This window comes from Nycticebus coucang, chromosome 3 (genome assembly GCF_027406575.1).
Source record: "Nycticebus coucang isolate mNycCou1 chromosome 3, mNycCou1.pri, whole genome shotgun sequence".
Lineage (NCBI taxonomy): Eukaryota > Metazoa > Chordata > Mammalia > Primates > Lorisidae > Nycticebus > Nycticebus coucang.
In genome coordinates this window covers 95,418,674-95,445,456 of record NC_069782.1, presented here as the reverse complement: position 1 = coordinate 95,445,456, position 26,783 = coordinate 95,418,674, and the positions used below count along the sequence as shown (strand labels likewise).

At 42.6% G+C, this 26,783-nt stretch overlaps 2 protein-coding genes across 8 annotated transcripts in view; one reads left to right on the top strand and one right to left on the bottom strand.

The window, feature by feature from the left end:
* Positions 1-8,006, bottom strand: part of ASCC1 (activating signal cointegrator 1 complex subunit 1) — a 126,441-nt gene extending 118,435 nt beyond the window's left edge. The window contains exons 1-3 of one of the 5 annotated variants that reach the window (XM_053586227.1): positions 6,958-8,006; positions 5,228-5,372; positions 2,258-2,357 (exon numbers count right to left, since the gene is read on the bottom strand). In XM_053586227.1, coding sequence (XP_053442202.1) covers positions 2,258-2,357; positions 5,228-5,339 — 212 coding nt within the window. In that variant the 5' untranslated portion in view covers positions 5,340-5,372; positions 6,958-8,006. Of the gene's footprint in view, positions 1-2,257; positions 2,358-5,227; positions 5,373-6,022; positions 6,416-6,459; positions 6,646-6,957 lie in introns of those variants that run through there. The other 4 variants (XM_053586226.1, XM_053586223.1, XM_053586224.1 and 1 more) reach the window with 4 other exon arrangements.
* Positions 6,751-26,229, top strand: ANAPC16 (anaphase promoting complex subunit 16). 3 transcript variants are annotated; one of them, XM_053586237.1, is made up of 6 exons: positions 6,819-6,889; positions 8,028-8,058; positions 8,461-8,517; positions 14,879-15,044; positions 23,948-24,022; positions 25,416-26,229. In XM_053586237.1, the coding sequence occupies exons 4-6, from the start codon at positions 14,903-14,905 to the stop codon at positions 25,529-25,531; spliced, it is 333 nt and encodes a 110-aa protein (XP_053442212.1). In that variant the 5' UTR covers positions 6,819-6,889; positions 8,028-8,058; positions 8,461-8,517; positions 14,879-14,902; the 3' UTR covers positions 25,532-26,229. The 3 variants fall into 3 exon arrangements, with proteins under 3 accessions (XP_053442211.1, XP_053442210.1, XP_053442212.1); XM_053586235.1 differs by lacking the exon at positions 8,028-8,058 and having other exon boundaries at positions 6,783-6,889; XM_053586236.1 differs by lacking the exons at positions 8,028-8,058; positions 8,461-8,517 and having other exon boundaries at positions 6,751-6,889.
* The last annotated feature ends 554 nt before the right edge of the window (positions 26,230-26,783 follow it).

The following is a 26,783-nucleotide window of genomic DNA, read 5'->3' as shown; positions in this document are numbered from 1 at the left end:
AGTCTCACTTTGTCACCCTCAGTAGAGTGCCATGGTGTCACACAGCTCATAGCAACCTCCAATCACTGGGCTTAGGCGATTCTCTCACCTCAACCTCCAGAGTACCTGGGACTACAGGCGCCCGCCACAATGCCCGGCTATTTTTTTGTTGCAGTTTGGCCGGGGCTTGAACCCACCACCCTCAGTATATGGAGCCAGCGCCCTACCCACCGAGCCACAGGTGCCGCCCTGAAAATTTGATTCCCAATGTTAGAGCAGAAGCAAAAAAGAGAGGTGTTTGGGTCATGGAGGCAGATGCCTCATAAACAGGTTGGTTCAATTCTCCTAGTAATGACTGAGTTCTCACTCTTTCAGTTGCTGTGAGGGATGGTGGTTAAAAAGTGGTTGGCACCTGCCCCTGCCTTGCTTCCAGTCACCAAGTGATCTCTGCATGTCAGCTCCACTTTGCCTTCCACCACGAGTGGAAGCAGCCATGAGGTCCTCACCAGAAGCTGAGTGCCATGATTCTTGTATAGCCTGCAGAACTGTGAGTCAAATAATCCTCTTTTCTTTATAAATTAACCAGCCTCAGATGTTCCTTCATAGCAACACAAACAGGCTAAGATGGAGATTAAAGGCATGTGATTCCACATTCGTAAACCATGCTTGGACAGACCTAATTCATCTGGTATAACACTAAAAAACAACTTACGGATTTCCTATACCAGCTATGTTCAGATATATAAGCCTCAAAGCAGCCAGTTAGCCACATAAGCTGAGAATATTCTTTTAGTGGTTAATATGGCACAGTGGGCAAACTCACAAGTAAACAAGCACATACTGAAGTGATCACAAAGTTTCCAAGTAATTTATAAAGATAATCCTAGAAAAAAAATGTTTAGTCTGTGATAAACATTAGAGATTAATGGAACACACACCTCCCTTCAAGAAGCTTGCCATCTAGGACAAGAGTCATCAAACAATATATAAGTAAACATAAACGTAGACTATAACAAATGCCACAAAGAAAAAGTAGAGGATTTTATGGAGACATATAGTAGGGGAACAATGTAGTTAGCAGGGAAGATGGTATCAAAGCAGCCTCCCTCAGGGAGGAGAATATTGCTAGGTAATGAAGAGGAATGATGCTAAACAAAAAGAGCAGCATATGCAAAAGCTCTAAGGCAGAAGGAAGCACTACACAGTTGAGGAACTGAAGAAAACCATCAGGGTGTAAGCATAAAGCCAGGGAAATGATGGTATGAGCTGAGACTGAAAAATGCCAGGCCAGCTAAATCACATTCAAGACTTCAGCCATGGCTTGGCACTTGTAGCTCAGCAGCTAGGGTGCTAGCCAGATACACCGGAATCCAGCCCGGGCCTGCCAAACAACAATGACAACTACAACAAAAAAATAGCTGGGCATTGTGGTGTGCACCTATAGTCCCAGCTACTTGGGAAGCTGAGGCAAGAGAATTGCTTAATCCAAGAGTTTGAGGTTGCTGTGAGCTATAATGCCTCAGCACTCTACCAAGAGCAACAAATGAGACTCTGCCTCAAAAAAAAAAGACTTCAGCCATTACTCCATTGGAATAAAATTCTATCATCAGTGGAAGGCCATTTGATGAATTTTAAGCAGTGGTAGTAAAATAATCAGATTTTCCTTTTAAAAAGATCATTCCAAAGAGGAAGAAGGAGGGGAGGGAGGGTGATTGGTGGGACACCTGCGGTGCATCTTACAAGGGTACATGTGAAACTTAGTAAATGTAGAATATAAATGTCTTAACACAATAACTAAGAAAATGCCAGGAAGGCTATGTTAACCAGTGTGATGAAAATGTGTCAAATCATCTATAAAACCAGTGTATGGTGCCCCAGGATCGCATTAATGTACACAGCTATGATTTAATAAAAATAAATAAATAAATAAAAAGATCACTCCACCCTCAATGTGAAGAATAGACTGGAAGAGAACAAGAATCAATGTGAAAAGAACAGTGAATAGGCTATTTTAAGTAATCCACAGAAAAGGCACAGGAGATTTGTGAAGATAGAGATAAGTAGTGGATTCAAAGATACTTATGAGGTAAAATCAATAGGACTTGGCAATAGGACATCATCACATGGAATGATGAAATTAATCTGAAATCAATCCTTTGAAATTTTAGGATATAAAACACTATTTTATCATTAGTAACTAAGCATTGCAAGAAGAAGACTAAAAGGTCAGCTTTATGCTGAGTTTCCACCCCAGGGAGCAACTGGGGACTTCACTCACTTGTAGAGCAGGCTGGGGGCCCTCACAGTAGACCGGAAGCCTTGTGGCGTCTGCTCCACCTCATAGGCATCACAGGGCTCATCAGCACCCTCCATGGAGCCTATAGAGAAACCACGACATCTTGTTCAGAAACACTGCTGCTATGTGGACAGCAGCCATCTCTTCAGCTGTCCACCAGCCAACCACTGTTGGTGTTTTAAAAAAGCAATCCAGGCTCGGCGCCTGTAGCTCAGCAGCTAGGGCACCAGCCACATACACAGAGGCTGGCGGGTTCGAATCCAGCCTGGGCCTGCCCAACAAAAATGACAACTAAAACCAAAAAACAGCCCGGCATTGTGGCGGGCACCTGTAGTCCCAGCTACTTGGGACGCTGATGCAAGAGAATCACTTAAGCCCAAGAGTTAGAGGTTGCTGTGAGCTCTGACGCCACAGCACTCTAACCAGGATGACATAGTGAGACTCTGTTTCAAAATAAAATAAAAAAGCAATCCACAGGCACAAAGAACAGCCCGAAACCTTTCATTGCAGAACATTACACTGATATTCCACTTGACCTATTCAGAAGAAATGAGGCATAAAAATACATGAAATGACTATTTGAAACTTATTAGTCCTGGAATCTTGGAAAAGTAGCATACATAGAGTAATCCCCTCTTTACCTAGTTTCACTTTCCAAGGTAGATTTACCCTTACCCACAATCAGCTGCAATCCAAAAATATTACACACAATAAGATATTGAAAGAGGAAGACCACATTCTTGTATTACAGTGTATTGTTATAATAGTTCTATTTTATTATTCATTATTGTTGTTAATCTTGCTGTGCATAATTTATAAATTAAACTTTAACCATAGATATATATGTACAGTTGGCCCTCCATATCCGAGGGTTCCACATCTATGAATTCAACCAACCACAAACAGAAAATATTTGGGAAAAAAATTATAAAACAGCAATAAAAAAATAGGACAGTCCGGGCACAGTGGCTCACACCTGCAATCCCAGCACTCTGAGAGGCCAAGGTGGGTGGATTGCCTGAGCTCACAGGTTCAAGAACAGCCTGAGTCAGAGCAAGACCTCGTCTCTGAAAAACAGCCGGGTGTCATGGCAGATGCCTATAGTCCCAGCTACTAGGGCGGCTGAGGCAAAAGAATCGCTCAAGCTCAAGAGTTTGAGGTTGCTGTGAGGTATTATGCCATGGCACTCTTCTGAGGGGGACAAAGTGAGACTCTCTCTCAAGAAAACAAAAATAGAACAAATTAAAAAAACACAGTAGGGCAGCGCCTGTGGCTCAGTCGGTAAGGCGCGGGCCCCATATACCGAGGGTGGCTCAGTCCGTAAGGCGCGGGCCCCATATACCAAGGGTGGCGGGTTCAAACCCGGCCCCGGCCAAACTGCAACCAAAAAATAGCCGGGCGTTGTGGCGGGCGCCTGTAGTCCCAGCTACTCGGGAGGCTAAGGCAAGAGAATCGCTTAAGCCCAGGAGTTGGAGGTTGCTGTGAGCTGTGTGAGGCCATGGCACTCTACCGAGGGCCATAAAGTGAGACTCTGTCTCTACAAAAAAAAAAAAAATTAATTAAAAAAAAAAAACACAGTAAGGGGCGGTGCCTGTGGCTCAAGGAGTAGGGTGCCGGACCGATATACGAGGAGTCGTGGGTTCAAGCCTGGGCCCAGCCAAAAAAATAAAAAAAATTTAAAAACACAGTATAACGACTATTTACATAACACATTATTAGGTACTGTAAGTAATCCAGGTATGATTTAAAGTATATGGGGCTTGGCGCCTGTAGCTCAGCAGCTAGGGCACCGGCCACATACACCAGGCTGGCAGGTTAAACGACAGTGACAACTACAACAAAAAAATAGCTGGGCGTTGTGGCAAGAACCTGTAGTCCCAGCTACTTGGGTAGCTGAGGGAGGAGAATCGCTTATGCCCAAGAGTTTGAGGTTGCTCTACCCAGGGCGACCAAAAAAAAAAGTATATGGGGGTGGCGCCTGTGGCTCAGTCGGTAGGGCGCAGGCCCCATATACCAAGGGTGACGGGTTCAAACCCGGCCCCGGCTGAACTGCAACCAAAAAATAGCCGGGCGTTGTGGCGGGCACCTGTAGTCCCAGCTACTTGGGAGGCTGAGGCAAGAGAATCGCTGAAGCCCAGGAGTTGGAGGTTGCTGTGAGCTGTGTGAGGCCACGGCACTCTACCGAGGGCCATAAAGTGAGACTCTGTCTCTACAAAAAAAAAAAAAAAAAGTATATGGGAGGATATGTGTGATTACATACAAATACCAAACCATTTTATATAAGGCACATGAGAGCACGCAAAGGTTTCAGTAACATTACTGGGCGCTAGACTTTACTTATGCTCATTTATTCAATAATTCATACATATATATTACTTTACAACTTTACAGATAAAGGAACTTAATTTTGTCACGGTATATAAATGGCTAATAATAAGTTAACAAATTACTCCTTGTGACATTTAAGCCTCTGTACAAAGGAGAAACATAATTTGACTTATGAATTGCAATTGAGACCACCTATCAAACTTTTCAGTACCCTAAGAGGTCAACACAAATGCAGCTATGCAAAGCCAAACGTCTCAAATTTTGGCGCTGAAAATAAACAAATAACTGCTCCTACAATACACCATACATTACTTCTTTTTTTTTTTTTTTTTTTGTAGAGACAGAGTCTCACTTTATGGCCCTCAGTAGAGTGCCGTGGCCTCACACAGCTCACAGCAACCTCCAACTCCTGGGCTTAAGCGATTCTCTTGCCTCAGCCTCCCAAGTAGCTGGGCCTACAGGCGCCCGCCACAACGCCCGGCTATTTTTTGGTTGCAGTTTGGCCAGGGCCGGGTTTGAAGCCACCACCCTCGGTATATGGGGCCGGCGCCTTACCGACTGAGCCACAGGTGCCGCCCGCACCATACATTACTTCTAATCTGACCAAACAGCAACTAGGATTACCGTGATAAAAATCCTCATCATCTTCTTCATGCTGATAAGTCTGTTCCTGGATGGGATTCTTCCTGTAATTCCGACCATCAATTGTTACAAGCTGTGGGCGCAGAACTTCCATGACACTTTCTCCAAATAATATTCCAGTAAAGTCCTAAAAAACAAATTATCATCTTTATAATGAGGATTAAAAACCTATCTACATTGCATGGACTACTACATACATCTGAATTGGGCATCAGTTCACAGTACATGCTACACAAAAGAAGTGCGATTTCCATTGGATTTCCTGACTGTAAAAAGGTTAAGGTCAAGGGCTGCATTTTTCCTCACACTGGATCACTGCAGACAGCAAAGCAATTTTGTAACTAATTCTCACCCCACCAAAAGGTGATCAAAAGGCACTCACATACAGCAGTCCATAACTTTGAAAGACAGAAAAAGGTCTCTTTATTACTTTAACCTAAAAGGAGTAAAATGAAACTTCAATGTTTATCTATTTGCAAAGTATCTCATTCATTCTACCTAGAATGATAATTAAGACAATGAGGGATATTTAATACACTTAACCACCCAGGAAAAAAAAAAGAAAGCCCCTAAGTACTTTTAGAGGTGCTAGAAATATGTATCAATCAGGTCCAGTTGCCTGTCAAAGCAGTTAAAACATGACAACCAATGTGGTTCTCGGAACAACACATTGCTGAGGGGAGAAACCCAATTTTCTACAGGCCGTGGTTCTCAGAACAACACATTGCTGAGGGGAGAAACCCAATTTTCTACAGGCCACTCCCCAAAAGACCATACCTCAGTCGCTGAGAAGCCATGCATCTAGTCACCACTTAATAAAATCAATAATTTAAGAAACAAAGGTTCCTTTTAGCTGTGGTTAAGATCAGTGTTCCTACCACGTATAATGTAAATAGTCTTGAAGCCCAAAATATTGAAGTCCCAAATAAACACATTGATCCTTACTAAATACACTAATGCTCAGTTCGATCTTCAGCAAATAAGTCACTGACAGTTTGCTTACAGAACAAAGAAGTTCTGTGTTGTGAGAAATAACAACATAGAGGTAAATCGACAGGAAGAGGGGACATAATTAGCAATAGTCTAATGACATTATACCTTAGTGCCTATTCCCCTAACTTCTCAAAGAAAAACAAAGTTCTCCATAAAAACGGACTTTATTGTTAAGGTCCGGTCCCGAGACCATGAGCTCTGGAAGAAACGGTAGCATCTACCTTTCCTAGCTGGCCCTGGGCTCCGGGACTGCTCAGAAGAAAGGGGAATAACCACTTTAACCCTGCCTCGCAGTGCTTTGGAAAGGAAGAGGAAAGCACTATCCTCATGCAATATCGTGGGGGAAACTGAAGCCCTGAATCATAATGGAGAGCAAAAAACCCAGAAAGCAAAAGCCAGATAAGAAGAAAGGACTCAGCGACTGCAGACAGGCAGAAGTGATTAAAGACCCGGAAGCCTTCTACTGGGGAAATCTTCCCGCCCCTCTCCGCCCCGACCACGCCCACAACAGCACGAGAGCGCGCACGCCACCCCAGTCGCGGGGTCCCTCTGTGCGGCCGCGAGCACGTCGCCGTTCTCGTCGTGGTAGGCGCGGGCGCTCCTGCTGGCCTTGGGGGCGGGTCTGTAAGGGAAAGTGCCAAAGCCGTTGAGGTAAGTGGCCGAGAGCTTAAGGACCTTTGGGAGTTTAGTGGAAACACAGCTGACCCCTGGGATCCTACCTGCAGGGACTAGGAAAATGGAGAAGGTAGAAGGAGACACAAGAGACCGCAGCAACAGGCCTGTAAAAAGAAATTTCGTCAGGCCGCGCCGGCCTAGGTGCGCATGCGAGCTGAGGGGTGGCGCCTGCGCAGTGGAACGGCGCTAATGGCTTCGCTTCCTTGGGACTGAGTCCGGTGGGAAGCGTGATTTGCCCTTGGCTCGACAGCTCCAGTGTTTTGGCCCCTCCCCTTTCCAGCCCCTTTCTCTTCATCCCGCCCCCACCTAGGTTTTAGCTGCAGCTTGTTACTTGATTTGGATTGTAATCCAGCTGTTTTTAAATGGAAAGATTTGTTGATGATGCAATTTAATGATTGCGTGTTATAATTTGCCCTTGTACTGGGGTAGGAACTTTGCTTCAGCGTCCATGTTTTTGATAAGACTTTTTTAAAAAAGGACCCTCTTTAAGGAAATAGGCATGTATCTGCTAGAAAGAAGTTTACGAATGCACAGTTATCCCTGTCTTACATGAAGTAAGTGTTTAATCTTATCGGTGCGGACAAGTCATCTGTGTCCTCAAAATATTCTTGCTTTCCTATGAGAATCTCTACTGCCAATAGCCCCAGCGTCCCTTATAAGGCCAGGTGCCAGGATACTTCATCACCAACATTTATTCAACAAAATTTTACTGACCGATGGGCCTGGCAATCTAGTGGGAGGTAAGAGTTGTGTAAATAGATCTGCACACTAAGAAGGGAAAAGAAAACCATAATGAGCCAACCCTCATGACACCACTCTTGTCTGTCCTCTTGATAAACTTGCTGAGCTCCTAGCCCAGAAACTTCTTATTTCGCTTTTACGTTCTGGATTTTTTGCTCTCCATTATGATTCAGGCTAGCCCTGTGTTCTGTTTTTTTGTTCCTCATTCATTGATCCCAGAAACGGTATGATCCATGTTCTGTGCTAGTCCTTGAGGTACTTCCCCCTTTCCTAGATCACTGGATTCTCCCTAAAATCGTGAACTTTAAAATGAAAGTGTGAAGTGCATAATGGAGGGCATAGTCCCTCTTCCTGACAGACTTTTTCCCCCTAGGAACTTGTCTCTGTGTTGAATGGAAAAAATAGTAAGTATGAAAAAGTGGGATCTGCGTAGGAAAAAAGATTTGAGAGTAACTTTCCATTAATGATTTTTGGATAGGCAAGACTGTTTACTAAGCCTGCAGTTGGCTCAAATGCATTACACATATTAAATAATTTAATCTTTGTAATATCTCTATAAGATGTTATTATAGACTGAGAATCCCCAATCTGGAAATCCTTAATGCTACAATATTTGAAACTTTTTCAGTAACAATGTGATATTTGTTCTTTGAAGCATTTTGGATTTTGGATTTTCAGATTTGGGAGGGGCAATATTTGTATTAAGTATCATTATAAATATTCCAAAATAAAAAATATACATATGAAACACTTCTCATCCTAGCATTTTGGATAAGGAATACTTAACCTATATTCCCTTTTTACAGATAAAGCAACTGAAAAACAGAAAGTTAAGTGATTTGAACACAGTCATGCAGCAAGTTGTAAGTAGCAAAACCAGGACATGAACCTAGGCAAAGAAGCTTCAGAATCTTGAGTTTTTAACCATTATGCTGTTTTGTCCTGCACATGACACATGGCATGCCAACAAGCCATTGCTTCAAAAATGTCACAGCAGGCCAGATGTAGTGGCTCACAATATGGAAGGATTGCTTGAGACTAGGAGTTCAAGACCAGCCTGAGCAAGTGTGAGATCCTTTCCCTACCAAAAAATAGAAAAATTAGCTGGGTATGGTGGTTTGTGCCTATAGTCTCAGGTACTTGAGAGGCAGACACAAGAGGATCAACCAAACCCAATAGTTTGAGTTGCTATAATTTATGATGACAACATGGCACTCTACCCAGGGTAGCAAAGTGAGAATCTGTCTCAATAATAATAATAATAAAATAAAAAATAAAAATCACAATATTAAAAAATTATAATTAAAAAGTTAGAGCAGATAAGCTAAAATTATCTCTAAGCCTCAGTTTTGTTTTATCCTATATAAACTGAGGATGTTGGAGGCCAGACGCAGTGGCTCACGCCTGTAATCATAGCACTTTGGGAGGCCAAGGTGGGTGGATTATTTGAGCTCAGAAATTTGAAACCAGCCTGAGCAAAAGCGAGACCCCCGACTCTATTAGATACAGAAAAATTGAGGCAAGAGGATTGCTTGAGCCCTAGATTTGGAGGTTGCTGTGAGCTGTGACCCCACGGCACTCTACCCAGGGGGGCCAGCTTGAGACTCTATCTCAAAAAAAAAAAAAAAAAGGAGGGTGGCACCTGTGGCTCAGTGAGTAGGGCACCGGCCCCATATGCCAAGGATGGCGGGTTCAAACCCAGCCCTGGCCAAACTGCAGCAAAAAAATAGCCGGGCGTTGTGGCGGGCACCTGTAGTCCCAGCTGCTCAGGAGGCTGAGGCAAGAGAATCGCGTAAGCCCAAGAGTTAGAGGTTGCTGTGAGCTGTGTGACGTCATGGCACTCTACCTGAGGGTGGTACAGTGAGACTCTGTCTCTACGAAAAAAAAAAAAAAGAATGAAACCAAAATGAGGATGTTGAAGTAGATGACATTTAAGGAATCTGTGGTTCCTCTCAAATGTTTAATTCATTCAGCAAATATTTACTTAAATGAGCAGCTATTTACTATAGACCAGACATTATGTTTGTTTCTTATGATCAGTTAATGTCTGCCTTCAGAGAGCAGTTATAATCCAGCATTAATTATTGATTTTTTTTTTTTTATAGTCTCTGTCAGCCTTGGTAAAGTGCCCTGGCATCATAGCTCACAGCAACCTCATTAGGCTTGAGCGATCCTCTTGTCTCAGTCTCCCAAGCAGCTGGGACTACAGACATGCATCACAACGCCTGGCTATTTTTTTCTATTTTTAGTAGAGACAAGGTCTCACTCTTGCTCAAGCTGGTCTTGAACTCCTGAGCACAAACAATCCACCCACCCTAGACTTCCAGAGTACTAGGAAGTGAAGTACCATGCCTGGCCAAATTGTTGGTTTTGTTTAACTCTTGTTTACCACCTGCCAATAGCATTGAAAATTTAACCTAGGGTGGTGCCTGTGGCTCAGCGGGTAGGGCGCCGGTCCCATATGCCAGAGGTGGCGGGTTCAAACCCAGCCCCGGCCAAAAAATAAAAGAAAATTTAACCTAAATCTTTATAGAGCTAGTAATTATTTAGGTATCACCTTTCTACTTGAGCCTAAAACTGCTTATTTAAAGTTAGCTTTTTGCTAATTCTGCACTCTAGTTCTCAATCCTGCCTGTTTTGTGTATGGAATGATAGTATTTCTGAAAGTTTGAAAGAAAATAGGATGAAAGGGAATTTCTTTGATTATATTTGGTTTAGAAGTCACACTGTGGGGCGGCACCTGTGGCTCAAGGAGTAGGGCGCCGGTCCCATATGCCAGAGGTGGCGGGTTCAAACCCAGCCCCGGCCAAAAAAAAAGAAACATTAAAAACAAGAATACTATTTAAAAAAAGAAGAAGAAGTCACACTGTGGTTAGGTTTTGAAGCTGTTCTCACTCTGGGAGTTCCTTGGTGCTCTAACTAGCAACTGCTTTCCAGATACAAAGTATAGGCTGTGCAAGTTTACTCATAATCCTAGCACTCTGCGAGGCACAGGCAGGAGGATTGCTTGAGCGCAGGAGTTTGAGACCACCCTGCACCAGAGCAAAACCCTGTCTGTACTACAAATAGAAAAATTAGCTGGGTGTGGTGGCATGTGCCTATAGTGCCAGCTACTCAGGAGGCTGAGGCAGGAGGAGCATTTGAGCCCAGATTTTGAGGTTGCATTGAGCAGTGATGATGCCACTGCACCCAGGGCAACAGAGCAAAACTCTCTCTCAAAAGCAGAATAAAGTAGGCCAGGTGTGGTGGCTCACACCAGTAATCCCCGCACTCTGGAAGGCCAGGGCAGGGTGATTTTCTGAGCTCAGGAGTTCAAGACCAGCCTGAGCAAGAGCTAGACCCCATCTCTTAAAAAAATAACCTGGTGTTCTTGGGGGGCTGAGGCAAGAGAATCGCTTAAGCCCAAGAGTTTGAGGTTGCTGTGAGCTATGACAACAAAATGAAACTCGGTCTCAAAAATAAAATATAGAAAAACTAGGGTGGCGTCTGTGGCTCAGTCAGTAAGGCGCCGGCCCCATATACCGAGGGTGGCGGGTTCAAGCCCGGCCCCGGCTGAACTGCAACCAAAAAAAAAAAAAATAGCTGGGCGTTGTGGCGGGCGCCTGTAGTCCCAGCTACTCGGGAGGCTGAGGCAAGAGAATCGCTTAAGCCCGGGAGTTGGAGGTTGCTGTGAGCTGTGTGATGCCACGGCACTCTACCGAAGGCCATAAAGTGAGACTCTGTCTCTACAGAAAAAAAAAAAAAAACTAGCCAGGCATTGTGGCAGGTGCCTGTAGTCCCAGCTACTTAGGAGGCTAAGGCAAGAGGATTGCTCAAACCCAAGTTTGAGGTTGCTGTGAGCTATGATGCTAGGGCACTCTACCCTTGGGCACTCTAACAAGGGTAAGGGAGTAGGACTGTGTCTTAAAAAAAAGAAAAAGTATAAAGCATTTGCAACTGAATAGAACATTTATCAGGGTCTAGGAAAAATAGAGTAGACGAGGTATGTAAACAGTTCACATAGGGTTGTTTTCTGAACTGATGGAAAATAAAGACTGAGCTATTCCAAAAGATGGCTAAGTTGTGTGTTTACTATATTTGAATCCACCAGGAATACATTTAGAAATTTGGACCTGATTCATTACCATTTAAGTTCCTTTTAGAGCACATTTTTTTTTTTTTGTGGTTTTTGGCCGGGACTGGGTTTGAACCTGCCACCTCCAGCATATGAGACCGGCGCCCTACTCCTTGAGCCACAGGCGCTGCCCCTTTAGAGCACATTTTAAAACTTGTCAAACTACATTTTGACCCAGTGTAGTCCAAAAGATTAGGTATGAATTCTAACTTGAAAAATTATTGGGTTGGCAACCATAGCTCAGTGGTTAGGGTGCCGGCCACATACACTGGGGCTGGCGGGTTCAAACCTGGCCTGGGCCTACTAAATAACAATGACAACTACAACAACAACAGAAATAGCCAGGCGTTGTGGCAGGTTCCTATAGTCCCAGCTACTTGGGAAGCTGAGGCAAGAGAATCGCTTAAGCCCAAGAGTTTGAGGTTGCTGTGAGCTGTGACGCCATGGTGCTATACCAAGGGCAACATAGTGAGACTGTCTCAAAAAAAAGAAGAAAGAAAAATTATTGCCACCACAGATATGAGTACAATTAGGGAAATTATCAGAGCTCGTAGAAAATAGAAAAGGTGATCTGATAGCAAAATTGAAAATACCATTAATCAGTTAGCACCTTTTTTTTTTTTTTTTTTTTGAGACAGTCTCACTTTCTTGCCCTCAGTAGAGTGCCCATGGAGTCATAGCTTACAGCAGCCTCAAACTCTTGGGCATAAGTGATCCTTTTGCCTCAGCCTACCAAGTAGCTAGAACTACAGGTGCCTACCACAATCAGTTAGCATTTTTAATAGGCTGACAGTCTAATAATTATTGCCTTACTATTCTCATAGCCTTCTTGAATATTAATTGGTATTAGAAATCAAGCTCTCCTTCTCTGAGAATCTTAAGTCGTCACCACAAAATTAATGAAACAACAGCCAACATTTCTTTTTTTTTGAGACAGTCTCACTATGTCGCCCTTGGTAAAGTGCTGGGGCATCACAGCTCACAAGCAACCTCAAACTCTTGGGCTTAAGCGATTCTCTTGCCTCAGCCTCCCAAATAGCTGGGAATACAGGTGCCTGCCACAACGCCCAGCTATTTTCTCTTGTAGTTCTCGTTGTTTAGCTGGCCCGGGCAGGGTTCAAACCCACCAGCCTCAGTATGTGTGGCTGGCGCTGTAACCACTGGCTACAGGTGCTGTGCCAACAGCCAGCATTTCAAGACATGGTATATCATTTTCCTTACTAGGAAACTGGATTTTATATATATATTTATGACTTTTTTTGGAAACAGGGTCTCACCCTGTCACCCTGACTGGAATGCGGTGGCCCAGTCATAGCTCACTGGAGCCTCAAACTTCTAAGCTCAAGTGATCCTTCTGCCTCAGCAGGAAGATTTTTGTAGAGATAAGGTCTCGCTATTTTGCCTAGGCTGGGAAATTCATTTTTAAATTTTTCTTAAAGTCTTTTTTTGTTTGTTTTTAAGTTGGACTAAAATTCACATAACATAAAAGTAAACATTTTAGCCAGGCATGGTGTCCCTTGCTTGTAATCCCAGAACTTTGGGAGGCTGGGGTTTCAAGGCCAGCCTGGGGAACATAGTGAGCCCTTATCTCTACAGAAAATTAAAAAAATACTTTGAGTGTGGTGGCTTACACCTATAATCACAGCTACTCAGGAGGCTGAGGAAGTAGAATCACTGGGACCCAGAAATTTGAGGTTAGAGTGAGCTATAATTGGGCTGCTGCCTTCTAGCGTGGAAAACAGAGTAAGACCTGTTTCTAAAAAAATAATGATAAAATTAACCATTAGCCATTTTAAATAGCATACAAGTCAGTGTAAAGTCATTTTTAATTTAACCACTAAAGGTTCACCATCCAGTACTATCCAAATGTGGCCACTTAAATTTTAATTAACACTTAATAAAATTTGAAAGATAGGCCTCATGACTAATTCTTGCACTCTGGGAGGCTCAGACTGGTGGATAGCTTTAGCTCTGGGGTTTGAGAGCAGCCTGAGGAAGAGTGAGACCCTATCTCTATTAACAATAGAAAAACTAGCCAGCTAATTGGCTATTTGGGAGACTGAGGCAGGAGGATCGCTTGAGCCCAAGAGTTTGAGGTTGCAGTGAGCTATGACACCAAGCACTCTACCAGGGCAACAAAGTAAGATTCTCTCTAAAAAAAAAAAAAAAATTGAAATATAGTTCTCCAATTATACTAATTTATAGCTACAACATGAGGCTATTGGCTACCTTATTGGACAGTGGAGAAATAGAACACTGGAACATTTCCATCATGGCAGAGAGTTCTATTAGAATGCATCACACTAGATCTTTTTATATTTGTAGAAAATGCTGTATTTATACACCATTTAGAAGCTTTTGTTAATGTGGTGTAATTTCTGAAGCTAAGAGAGGGTTTTTGTTTTGAACTTTTGTAAGGAGTCATGTATTCAGTACAGATTTTCTCATTTACATTTAAATTTTTTGATATGACACAGGATTAAACACTCACAGCTGCTATACTTATAATAGGCCAAGATTTCCAAGATAATTTCCTGATAATTTGTTCTGGTTTTGAGACGCCACCAAGTGATAAATTTGGGTATTACATTTGGATGAAAAGGTTAACTCGAATGAAAGAGCCAATAAATATTTCCTAAGCAATTTCCCTTCCTTGGGTACAGAACACAGTGTTATTCTGGAATTTTATTTGGAAAATATTATAAGTGAATTTCTTGATGTGGCTTGGTCAAAATGTATCCAAGACAAACTGCCCTGTGCAGTGTGGTTGTTTCATCCGCACATAATTTAATTCGTCAAAGTTCTGCCTTGGCACTGCCAGATCACCCCTTCATAACTCCTAAATCACCCACAGTCAATCCCCAGTTACATAAACAGTTTGTTAACAATGGTCTGAATTAGTGTTTTTAAGTAGACACATTATTCTTAAACTTTCCCTTCAAAACCTGAGTGACACCTTGGCCTGAGGCAGCAATAAAAGATTGTGAGAGTAAAGGATAGAAAGAAGTGGAGCTAATACTTTAATAAACTGGCCCTTGTGGCACCTAGAATGAAATGTTGTCAATCTCACTTCCATAAACTTGCCAATTGCTGTTTTTCTTTCTCTGTAGTGAAGTAAGAATTCTGTTGTGGAAATGGCTGCTTCATCATCATCCTCCTCAGCTGGTGGGGTCAGTGGAAGTTCTGTCACTGGATCTGGTTTCAGTGTCTCAGACCTTGCCCCACCACGGAAAGCACTTTTCACCTACCCTAAAGGAGCTGGAGAAATGTTAGAAGGTGATCTCATTCTGCTTTTTGCTGAATAATTGGATTCAGACCTGCAATGAAAATTAATTGTAAAGAAGCTGTTAAGTGGATTAAAGATGAATTTATCCTGATTTCAGCTCCATATTTCATCTTTTGTCCCCATCTCAAAATAATATCTTTAAAAACAAATCTTGTTGCAGAATAAGAACTTTGGAGCTAAAAAAAATAATAACTGGGCAGCGCCTGTGGCTCAAAGGGGTAGGGTGCCGGCCCCATATGCCAGACGTGGTAGGTTCAAACCCAGCCCTGGCCAAAAACCGCAAAAAATAAAAAACAATAATACTAATAAAAATTTGGGGGCTGAAAAAGACCTTTGAAATCAAAAGGAAGGCACTTAGGCTCGGCGCCTGTGGCTCAAGCGGCTAAGGTGCTAGCCACATACACCTGAGCTGGTGGTTCAAATCCAGCCCTGGCCTGCCAAACAACAATGAGGGCTATAACCAAAAAAAGTAGCCGGGCATTGTGGCGGGTGCTTGTAGTCCCAGCTACTTGGGAGGAGGAGGCAGGAGAATCACTTGAGCCCAGGAGTTGGAAGTTTCTGTGAGCTGTGATGTCATGGTACTCTACCCAGGACAACAGCTTGAGGCTCTGTCTCAAAAAAAAAAAAAAAAAAAAGAAGAGGTATTTAGATCCAGAAAAGTTAAAGGATTTGACCATATTAAAAACAAACCACTGGGTGGCACCTGTGGTTCAGTGAGTAGGGCGCCGGCCCCATATGCCGAGGGTGGCGGGTTCAAACCCAGCCCCAGCCAAACTGCAACCAAAAAATAGCCGGGCGTTGTGGCGGGCACCTGTAGTCCCAGCTGCTCGGGAGGCTGAGGCAAGAGAATCGCGTAAGCCCAAGAGTTAAGAGGTTGCTGTGAGCCGTGTGACGCCACGGCACTCTACCCGAGGGCGGTACAGTGAGACTCTGTCTCTACAAAAAAAAAAAAAAAACCACTGATGGGTGGTGCCTGTGGCTCAAAGGGGTAGGGCGCCAGCCCCGTATGCTGGAGGTGGCAGGTTCAAACCCAGCCCCTGTAAGAAACTGCAAAAAAAAAAAAAAAAAACACTGGAACCAGGAGTTCTCTGGACTTCCTGCTCCAGTTTGCTCTATCCTGTCACCTGGCCACCTCAATATAGTTAGTAGGTTTGATATGCTTTTTCCTAGTGTAACTAATCTACAGATAAATTAACCCATCATCTAAAAGGAAATCAAAACTAATATATTTCCCTTCTATGCGAAGGTGACTTCTGGCCCACTGCAAGACAGTGCTGTGGGTTTTTTCTAGGACTGGAGCCAGATTTATATCAGATCATCATGTTATTCAGCAGACATTTGCAGACTGGCTAAGATCAGGGTATAGACTGTAAGCATGAAATAACAACTGGTAAGTAGAATTGTATTAGATCCATGTTACTTTAGGAGATAGACTAATAATTCCTTTTTTTGTTTTTTGTTTTTGTTTGAGAGTCTTACTATGTCACCCTAGGTAGAGTTCTGTGGTGTCACAGCTCACAACAACCTCAAATTCTTGGGCTTAAGTTATTCTCTTGCCTCAGCCTCTTAAGTAGCTGGGACTACAGGCGCCTGACACAACGCCAGGCTATTTATTGTTGTTGTTGCAGTTGTCGTTTAGCTGGCCCAAAGCCGGGTTCAAGCCCGCCAGCCTTCGTGTATGTGGCTGGCGCCATAACCACTGTGCTACAGGCGCCAAGCCGACTAATAATTCTTTTTTTTTTTTTTTAAATAATCACCTCCATTTATGTATGTATGTATTATTTATTTTTGCAGTTTTTGGCCGGGGCTGGGTTTGAACCCGCCACCTCTGGCATATGGCGCCAGCGCCCTACCCCTTTGAGCCACAGGTGCTTCCCCCAACTAATAATTCTATTTTTTTTTTTTTTTTTTTGCTGGGTTTGAACCCACCACCTCCAGCACATGGGGCCAGCGCCCTACCCCTTTGAGCCACAGGAGCCACCCCCAACTAATAATTCTTAATAGGGAGTATAAAAATCACCCCTGAAAAGCTTATTTTAAATGCCCATTTCTAGGCCCACCTTAATATTTCTGAATTAATATAGTGTGCAGTTCAAGAATCTTCATTTAGGCTTGGCGCCTGTGGCTCAGTGGCTCAGGCATCAGCCACATACACCGGAACTGGCAGGTTCAAATCTGGCCCGGGCCTGCCAAACAACAATGACAACTATAACCAAAAAATAAAAATGGCCAGGCATTGTGGTGGGCACCTATAGTCCCAGCTACTTGGGAGGCTGAGGCAAGAGAATCGCTTAAGCTCAAGAGTTTGAGATTGCTGTGAGCTGTGACGCCACAGCACTCTACCAAGGGTGACAAAGTGAGACTGTCTCAAAAACAAAAGAGAATCCTCATTAAAAAAAAAAATCTTGGGCAGCGCCTGTGGCTCAAGGAGTAGGGCGCCGGTCCCATATGCCGGAGGTGGCGGGTTCAAACCCAGCCGTGGCCAAAAACCACCAAAAAAAAAAAAAATCTTCATTTTTGACCAATATCCAGGGCACCTTCCAATAATATTTTATAAAACACTGACAGAGGGCAGCGCCTGTGGCTCAATGAAGTAGGGCGCCAGCCCCATATGCCAGAGGTGGCAGGTTCAAACCCAGCCCCAGCCAAAAACCGCCAAAAAAAAAAAAAAAAAAAACCACAGAGAACCTATTAAGTATTCAAAATTTACTTGATTCTAGAATTTTAGTGCTTAATTATATATTGATCTTTTTTGCCTGTAATACTACAAATTTACATATATTTTATAGCTCACCTGGGAATGTCTCTGAAAAAGGTACAAACTAGGCTAAGCACAGTGCCTCACACCTATAATCCTAGCACTATGGGAGGCCAAGGTGGGAGGATTAGTTGAGCGCAGGAGTTTGAGACCAGCTTAAGCAAGAGCCATACCTCCTTGCTACCAAAAGTAGAAAATATCCGGCATGGTGGCAGAGGCCTGTAGTCCCAACTACTCAGGAGGCTGAATCAGGAGAATCACTTGAACTTAAAGAGTTTGAGGTTACAGTGAGCTTGCACTCCAGCCAGAGCTACAGAACAAGATTCCATTTCAAAAAAAAAGTACAAATTATGGTTGAGAAGTCAGTTTCTGTGAATATTTATTCATTCATATCATATATAATAAAAAGAGTTTTTGGTTGAACTAGGGCAAACAGAACAATCATTTGTGACAAAACACAGGAAGAGCTGAGCACTGTGGCTCAAGCCTGTGATCCTAATACTCTGGGAGGCTGAGGCGGGTAGATTGCCTGAGCTGAGGAGTTCAAGACCAGCCTGAGCCAGAGCAAGACCCTGTCTCTGAAAAAAAAAAAAAAAAAGACTCCTGGACCATGAGGCTCTCTAGAATTCATTTGAGTTACGTTAGTGAAGTAGAGAACCAGGTAGTGTATGTAATTAGTGTACTTAGATGTATGTACTTCTGTCTTTGTATTTTCATTTTCTTTAGTTAATCAATTGAATACTCAAGTTGGTATCACTGAGACTGGTTGGAGGTGTAGTGGACAGTTGGGGACTTGTTTGCCATAGGTAGCACTAAAAATGTTATGACTTCAGTTATATGCAGCAGAGACCTGGTGTTTTTCTATTTTTTTTTTTTAATTTATTTTGTGCTTTTTGGCCAAAGCTGGGTTTGAACCCACCACCTCTGGCATATGGGACCAGCTCCCTACCCCTTCGAGCCACAGGGGCCGCCCAGCAGAGACCTGGTGTTAAGGAAGTTTCCCACAAAATAAATCAAAATGTTGGAGGCCCTTAAATTGCTTAATGAGTTTTATAGCAGCAGAAGAGGAATCAATGTTTTTTTTTTTTTTTTGTAGAGACAGAGTCTTACTTTATGGCCCTCGGTAGAATGCCGTGGCCTCACACAGCTCACAGCAACCTCCAACTCCTGGGCTTCAGTGATTCTCTTGCCTCAGCCTCCCAAGTAGCTGGGACTACAGGCGCCCGCCACAACGCCCGGCTAAGGAGGAATCAATCTTTAACAACAGAGCTCTAATATTAGTTTTTTAAATTCTAGGTTTTGGAGGAATTTAGTACAAGAGAGTCCCCCAGTCTCAAAGCTATCAGCAAATTCTTTGTCAGTATACAGCTGATTACATGGAGATACTGAAAAAGACAGGCTTCTGAGACAAGTCTGAATATTGCTGTTTTCACAAATTAGAGGTCTATCCATTTTTATTCTATCCCAGTGTGGTTCATGGAGGAATGTGTTAGGTTTCTATTATAGGGTAAATGTTTTAATATTATGAAATCACAGTACACATGGCTTGGTGCCTGTAGCTCAGCGGCTAGGGCACCTGCCACATATACTGTGGTGGTGGTGGGTTCGAATCCAGGCCAGGCCTGCAAAACAACAATGACAACTACAGCCAAAAAATAGCCAGGCATTGTGGCGGGCACCTGTAGTCCCAGCTACTTGGAAGGCTAAGACAAGAGAATAACTTAAGCCCTGGAGTTTGAGGTTGCTGTGAGCTGTGATGCCACAGCACTCTACCAAGGGCAACAAAGTGAGACTCTGTCTCAAAAAAAAAAACAAAAAAATCACAATACACAGTTTTTATTCTGTTTCTTAGGTTTGAAGTCTGATCAGCAACCTTAAAGCTGTAATATAAAGATGGTAACCACTGAACTGTCTTGGTCAAATCAAGAATATTAAATTGAGGGCAGCGCCGTGGCTCAGTGGGTAGGGCGCCGGTCCCATATACCGAGGGTGGCAGGTTCAAACCCAGCCCCGGGCCAAATTGCAACAAAAAAATAGCCAGGCATTCTGGCGGGTGCCTGTAGTCCTAGCTACCTGGGAGGCAGAGGCAAGAGAATTGCCTAGCCCAGGAATTGGAGGTTGCCGTGAGCTGCGCTGACACCATGGCACTCTACTGAGGGTGATAAAGTGAGACTGTCTCTACAAAAAAAAAAAAAGAATATTAAATTGAAAAGAGTATTCCTAAATGTGAGTAAGTAAGGATGTTCAATTTGAGAGCATTTTCTACCATGTTGATAAGTGATACCATTCTCTTATATAGTTAATCTAACACATGTACCTGACAAAAATAGTTTGGAATATGAAAATAGATTAGGGAGGGTTGCCTGTGAAGAGTAGGGAATAAAAGCAGTCAGGAATCAAGATGGGATGCCACTTATTAACAGGTTCAACTTGATGTTGCATTAAGTGTGGAATGATAAACCCAAATAACTTATACCTTGTGAACTTTTAGTCTGTTAACAGATGGCTCACATAAGGCAGTTTTCAACATTTTCCTGCCCTTGGCTAACATTGTTCTCACCCAGTTATCAGTCAGCAAATTAGAAACTGCCTTCCAACCCAGCAGTGGTTGTATTTTAGTGACATTGCAGGCCACTGAAGTATGAATTATACGCATTGTCTAATTTCCTACTGTGAAGTAAATTCTTTTAACTGAATTTTTTAGCATTGTATTTATTAGATGGTAATGTTAGATTTAGGCAATTTACTGAACTTTTCTCTATTTATAACCTTTGTTTGTCCTTAAGAAGAAAGCTATTTGTATTACAAAGCGTTTGACTACATTTTCTAAATGGAAGACACATTGCCCCTGGCTAATTACACTAGAGAAATTCTCGGCTTTAGGTTGGTATAGACATCCCATCTAGTAAGATGTAGCTAAGATGTGTACTTTGTGGTTAATAGAGAGTTGCAGATCAGCAAAAGTGTGTTCCACAGGCATATAGTGGAGCAGAGTGAGATGACTTTTTGAAAGATTAGTTTATATCCTTTTTTGTTTGTTTTTGTTTTTGAGACAGTCTCACTTTCTCATAGTGAGAGAGCCACAGCCTCCTGAGTAGCTGGGACTATAGGCACCCATCCCAATGCCCAGCTATTTTTAGAGACAGGGTCTCAACGGGGTCTTGCTATAGCTTAGGTGACCCGCTTGCCTCAGCCTCCCATAGTGCTGGGATTACAGGTGTGAGCCACCACACCAGCCTCTTTTACTTTAAAGTTCGTTACTGGGCAAGAAGTATACGTGTCACAACTTAAACATTTTGTCCTATTAACACCTGTAATTAAATATAACTGGGAGGCAGCACTTTCAAGAGCTTCCATATACATCGTGGCCTGATTTTTTTGCCTGCAATTCCCACTGCCTTGTGTAAGATCCTAAAATTCAGGATCAGACCACTGGTAGGTAAACTCTCAATTCTCTGTGCTTTGCTCTTTCTAAAATACGCATAAAATTTGAGTTAGATTTGGACTTTTTAACTAACTGTAAGAATGGGATAATGAATGCTGGCTTGTCATTTACACAGAACAGCTGTAATAAATTGCATCATTGGTATCAAATTTTCACAACAGTCCCTCTTCACATAGTGGACTTCATAGTTATTTGCTGACCATTCCTTTTACCTAAAACAAAGCAAACAAACAAGCAGAAAACTCAGTGATGTCATTAGCTTACCTAGATTTTTTTTTTTTTTTTTTTTTGTAGAGACAGAGTCTCACTTTATGGCCCTGGGTAGAGTGCCGTGGCATCACACAGCTCACAGCAACCTCCAACTCCTGGGCTTAAGCGATTCTCTTGCCTCAGCCTCCCGAGTAGCTGGGACTACAGGCGCCCGCCACAACGCCCGGCTATTTTTTTGTTGCAGTTCGGCGGGGCCAGGTTTGAACCCGCCACCCTCGGTATATGGGGCCAGCGCCTTACCGACTGAGCCACAGGTGCCGCCCCAGCTTACCTAGATCTTTAAACTGAGCAGTCAGTATAATATTCAATTAATTGAAAATTAAAATACTGGCCAGGCATGGTGGCTCACACCTATAACCTTAGCACTCTGAGAGGCCAAGGCAGGTGGATTTCTTGAGCACAGGAGTTCGAGACCCCATCTCTAGTAATGATAGAAAAACTAACTGGAGTGGCCGGGCACAGTGGCTCACACCTGTAGTCCTAGCACTCTGGGAGGCCGAGGCAGGTGGATTGCCAGAGCTCAGGAGTTCATGACCAGCCTCAGCAAAGTGAGATCCTGTCTCTACTGAAAATAGAAAAACTACAGGCACCCACCTGGGCAGACTGAGGCAAGAGGATTGCTTGAGCCCAAGAGTTTGAGGTTACTATGAGCTATGATGACTTCATGGCACTCTACCTGGGGAACAGAGTGAGGTTCTGTCTCAAAAAAAAGAAAATGAAAATATTTATTTGCTTAGTTTAGTTGATCAGCAGCTCTCACAAATGACTTACATTGAGCTAGAGAAATGAGTGTGGGTGGAGGGGATAGAATCATATCCCATGAATTACACAATATGTAGAAAAGAGGTTAAAATTTACAGACTGTAATTCTCTCTAAAAGTATATGTCCCAAGACTTACACCTTTTTTTAATTTTATTTTTGGTTGGGGGAGGAATCACTTTGAAGGTTATGTCAGAAGCCATTTGGATACAATATCTGTAGTTTTTCTCACTGGTGACCATGACTTCTGAAATAAGGTCTGCCTTGTGTGAAACTCAGCATGAGGCCAGAATGTTTTAGTCTTATCTCCTTGTCACTTAATACCTGGCTACCATACCAACCCATGATTGATGGGTGCATGCTTGACATCTAGTAGGGGAGGCATGAACTACTGCCTAAAAATAAGATAGCTGTGGTCTCTCCATTTGTTTTAGAATTTTTGCAGTAAGATACATGTCCCAAATGGTTTCTGCTACCCTTTTAAAAATCAAAATTTTCTTACATGTGCTATATGAGGGGGATATGTTTTGCTATATTGCCCTAGCCTGATAAGGAATAACACAAGCCAGCTTGTGTTTCACAATCATCGTCCAAATGCTATGGTGACCAAGTTGGCTACTTCTTGTTGGCAGTTCTTGGCACCAGTACAATGCTAGGTTCTGAACTTGCATCATACTCTTAATCGTCATCCAAATCGCAGTGTTTTGGTTCACTTGGAAAATCAAGGTTGCAATTTGCGTTTATAGAATAAACTTACCCAGCAATATTTTGTGATTGTAACGGTGATATAATTTGATATATTAAAAATCAACAGGGCAGCGCCTATGGCTCAAAGGAGTAGGGTGCCAGCTCCATATACCCGAGGTGGTGGGTTCAAACCCGGCCTCGGCCAAAAACTGCCCCCCCCAAAAAAAGTATTTTCCCCTCAGGTTTGGTTTTTAGACTGAGAATGATTTGAAGTTTGGATGTACCTTTGTATTTTGATAGCACAGGAGCCACTTGGCCAAATGTATCAGCAGCCAGTGTTTACCTGACATACAGAATAGGAGAACATTAAGAAACTGTCAGGCGGGTGGCGCCTGTGGCTCAGTCGGTAGGGCGCCAGCCCCATATACCGAGGGTGATGGGTTCAAACCCGGCCCGGTCAAACTGCAACCAAAAAATAGCCGGGCGTTGTGGCGGGCGCCTGTAGTCCCAGCTACTCGGGAGGCTGAGGCAAGAGAATCGCTTAAGCCCAGGAGTTGGAGGTTGCTGTGAGCTGTGTGAGGCCACAGCACTCTACCGAGGGCCATAAAGTGACACTCTGTCTCTACAAAAAAAATAAATAAATAAAAAAAATAAAAAATAAGAAACTGTCAGGCTAGAAGTGGGAAAATGTTGACTGGGGCATCAGATTGAGGTTTGTTGTTTTTGTTTTTTTAAATACTATTTTTGAACTTTTAAACAAGTAGAGGGACTATTTTAATATTCTAGGTATAGAAGAAATAACTTTTATAATGGAGCAGTGTTCATTTTGAATGAAACAGAAGCACTCTTTGTGAACACTGAAAACTAGACTCTGAATATAAAAGCAGAAAAAAGAATGGACACGTTTATTCGGTTTATCAGAAGCCGTAAAACCCTCACAGCAGATTTAAACCTTTTCCCCTTTTGTTTGTAGATGGCTCTGAGAGATTCCTCTGCGAATCTGTTTTCAGCTATCAAGTGGCATCCACACTTAAACAGGTGAAACATGGTAAGCACGGGAGTGCTGTGTCCTTAACTGTGAGAATAAGTTTATTGGGGGAGGGGAAAGAAGAGGGGGATTCCAAAAGGTCAACAAGCTATGACAAAAATTCCCAACTCAGCAAGGCTATTTAAGCAGACTTCCTAAAATTAAAGAATGTTCTGAGGACTTAATCTAGTCATAATATCCACACTGAGGCTTAAAGTTGACAACAAAAGTTGGTTCTGGGGTGGCTCCTGTGGCTCAAGGGGTAGGGCGCCGGTCCCATATGCAGGAGGTGGCGGGTTCAAACCCAGCCCCGGCCAAAAATCACAAAAAAAAAAAAAAAAAAAGTTGGTTCTGTAGGGGAATCACTGCTTCCTGCTCCTCTTGTGTTGCTCTTTCCTTTCCCTTCTGAAACCTCCTTTTATTGTAGTCCTCCACTCGTTGCCATTCATGGTGTTCATCTTCCAGTACTTATGTAAGACCTCAGTGTCTATCTGGAATCTAACATCCTAATAGCACCTTTTCCTGTTCCATTGTGCCTTGTCAAGCCTTTGTTTATACATCAAAGAACTATGTTCCCTGCCCTCCAGACCATTTCTCCATTAAAAGTTTACATATAGCCAAGTGTTGTGACTGGGGCTTGTAGTCCCAGCTGCTGTGGAGGCTGGGGCAAGAGAATCGCTTGAGCCCAAGAGTTAGAGGTTGCTGTGAGCTATGATATCATAGCACTCTACACAGGGCGACAGAATCAGACTCTGTCTCAAAAAAAAAAAAAAAGAAAAGAAGAGAAACCTGATCTTTGAGGTGTCTGTGATGTGTTTGAAGAATGGAGATGGGGAACTTATGATCCTTGGTGGCTTAACATATGCAGGAGAAATAACAATACATATTATACTTGAAAATATTCAGAATGGGTCTCTCTCACCTTTTCTCCTTCATGAGAGGGACCCACTTCCAACTCTTTGGAAGTACCCTAAACTTGCTCTTTGTTCTTCTAAATAAAATCTCTGTTGCCCTGGAAAAAAAAAGAAAAGAAAATATTCAGAATGATGAAGTAAATATTTTTATCTAGGTTTCAGCTTTCGGCTGTGCAATAAAAAGCAGTGAAGATGAATGGTGAATGATTGGGAGTATTCCTCTTCTTTTTTTTTTTTTTAAAGATTAAGATGTGACCAACGTAGAATAAGACCCCATTATAGGACTAGTAAGGGAAAATCTATCTAGAAATTATTTATGGGTTTTTTTTTCTAGTTCATAATTTTTATTTATTTCAGATTAATGTGAGGGTACAGCTAGGTTACAGTGTTTGCATTTGTTAGGCAGAAGTTATTTTTAAACCAACCATCATTTTGGTGCTTGGTGGCAGTCTCTTGGGGAATACCCTGTTGTATTATATTACCTCCTTGGCTCTTTACAGATCAACAAGTTGCTCGGATGGAAAAACTAGCTGGTTTGGTAGAAGAGCTAGAGGCCGACGAGTGGCGGTTTAAGCCCATCGAGCAGCTGCTGGGGTTCACACCCTCTTCAGGTTGATGCTGTCTGGATGGTCACCTCTGGTGGGAAGTGCAGAGCCAACAAGGGACTTTCTCTCAGCTTACATAGCCATCCAGAGATTCACAGTACATCACTGAATTGTTAATTCACATTTGTATTTGGTTTCTCTGTATCTGTCCACAGGTAACAAATACTTAAACATGTTATCTTGCAGGGAAAATTTTTGTTTCTTTGTTTTAAAAATTGTTGGGAAGCAGATTAAGACAATCAGTTTCAGAGAACGAGGAAGTTTAGGTTTAAGAGATATTTATAAAATTTTTACATGCAAGGTAGGGCATATGCCAGAATTGGCCAAGTGAATGATGTCTATCCTGTCATCCATCCAGTGCCTGGGAATCTTCACTAGTCAAGTCTAAGGTCAGAATCTGTGGTTCTAAAATACATTTCTGACCTGAAACAGTTCATTTTGGAGATGAATGTGATTTCAACTCAGGACCCGTCCAAATGAGGAATTTTAAAATTTGGAGGTTTTTTTCTACTTTTAGACATCTAATTCTATAGATACTTTTTCTAACCTCTTCTAAACATGCTAAATGCTGGCAAAAAGAATTGCTTTTTGAATGTTGAAGGACTTGTAAAAATAACAAAATACAGTACTTTTAAACACAGAAATCTTGTTCATCTACTGGTGGACTCAAGCAATCCTATAGCAAATAAATCCTTGAAAGAGCTCCAAACGGGTGTCTTTATCCTTTCAAAGTCTCAGGGATTTGTGTAGGGAGAAGAGGTCAAATTAGTTTTTACAACTAGGGAATCTAAAAAACATTTTGCCTATGGTAGATTTGCTTTACTTCAGAGACATTTGTCTTTATAGAAATATATAGATTGGTCTTATTGATATTTCAGCAGTTTTTTACACCATGAAACCTGGAAGCCTTCCTAAAGTGTACTTCGTTCTCCTTCATGGGACCCCAGGATTCACACTGCACAATTAAGAGAATCATTTATAGTGTATGCAGATTTTGCCTTAGATAAATTTGCCTTTTTCTTTATTAATAACTTGTACCTGGCCAGGCATCGTGGCTCACGCCTGTAATCCTAGAACTCTGGGAAGCCAAAGCAGGAGGATCACTTAAGCTCAGGTATTCAAGAATAGCCTGAGCAAGAGTGTGACCCCATGTCTACTAAAAAGAGAAAAATTAGCTGGGTGTCATGGTGCCCACCATAGTCCCAGCTACTCAGGAGACTAAGGCAGGAGGATCCCTTAAGCTCAGGAGGTTAAGGTTAAAGT

Excerpts from the sequence above, each read along its gene's own strand:
- ANAPC16 (XM_053586236.1), top strand. The coding sequence starts at position 14,903 with ATGGCTGCTTCATCATCATCCTCCTCAGCTGGTGGGGTCAGTGGAAGT. Across the intron at positions 15,045-23,947 it reads AGCTGGAGAAATGTTAGAAG|ATGGCTCTGAGAGATTCCTC; the intron begins GTGATCTCATTC and ends TTTTGTTTGTAG. Across the intron at positions 24,023-25,415 it reads ACTTAAACAGGTGAAACATG|ATCAACAAGTTGCTCGGATG; the intron begins GTAAGCACGGGA and ends GGCTCTTTACAG.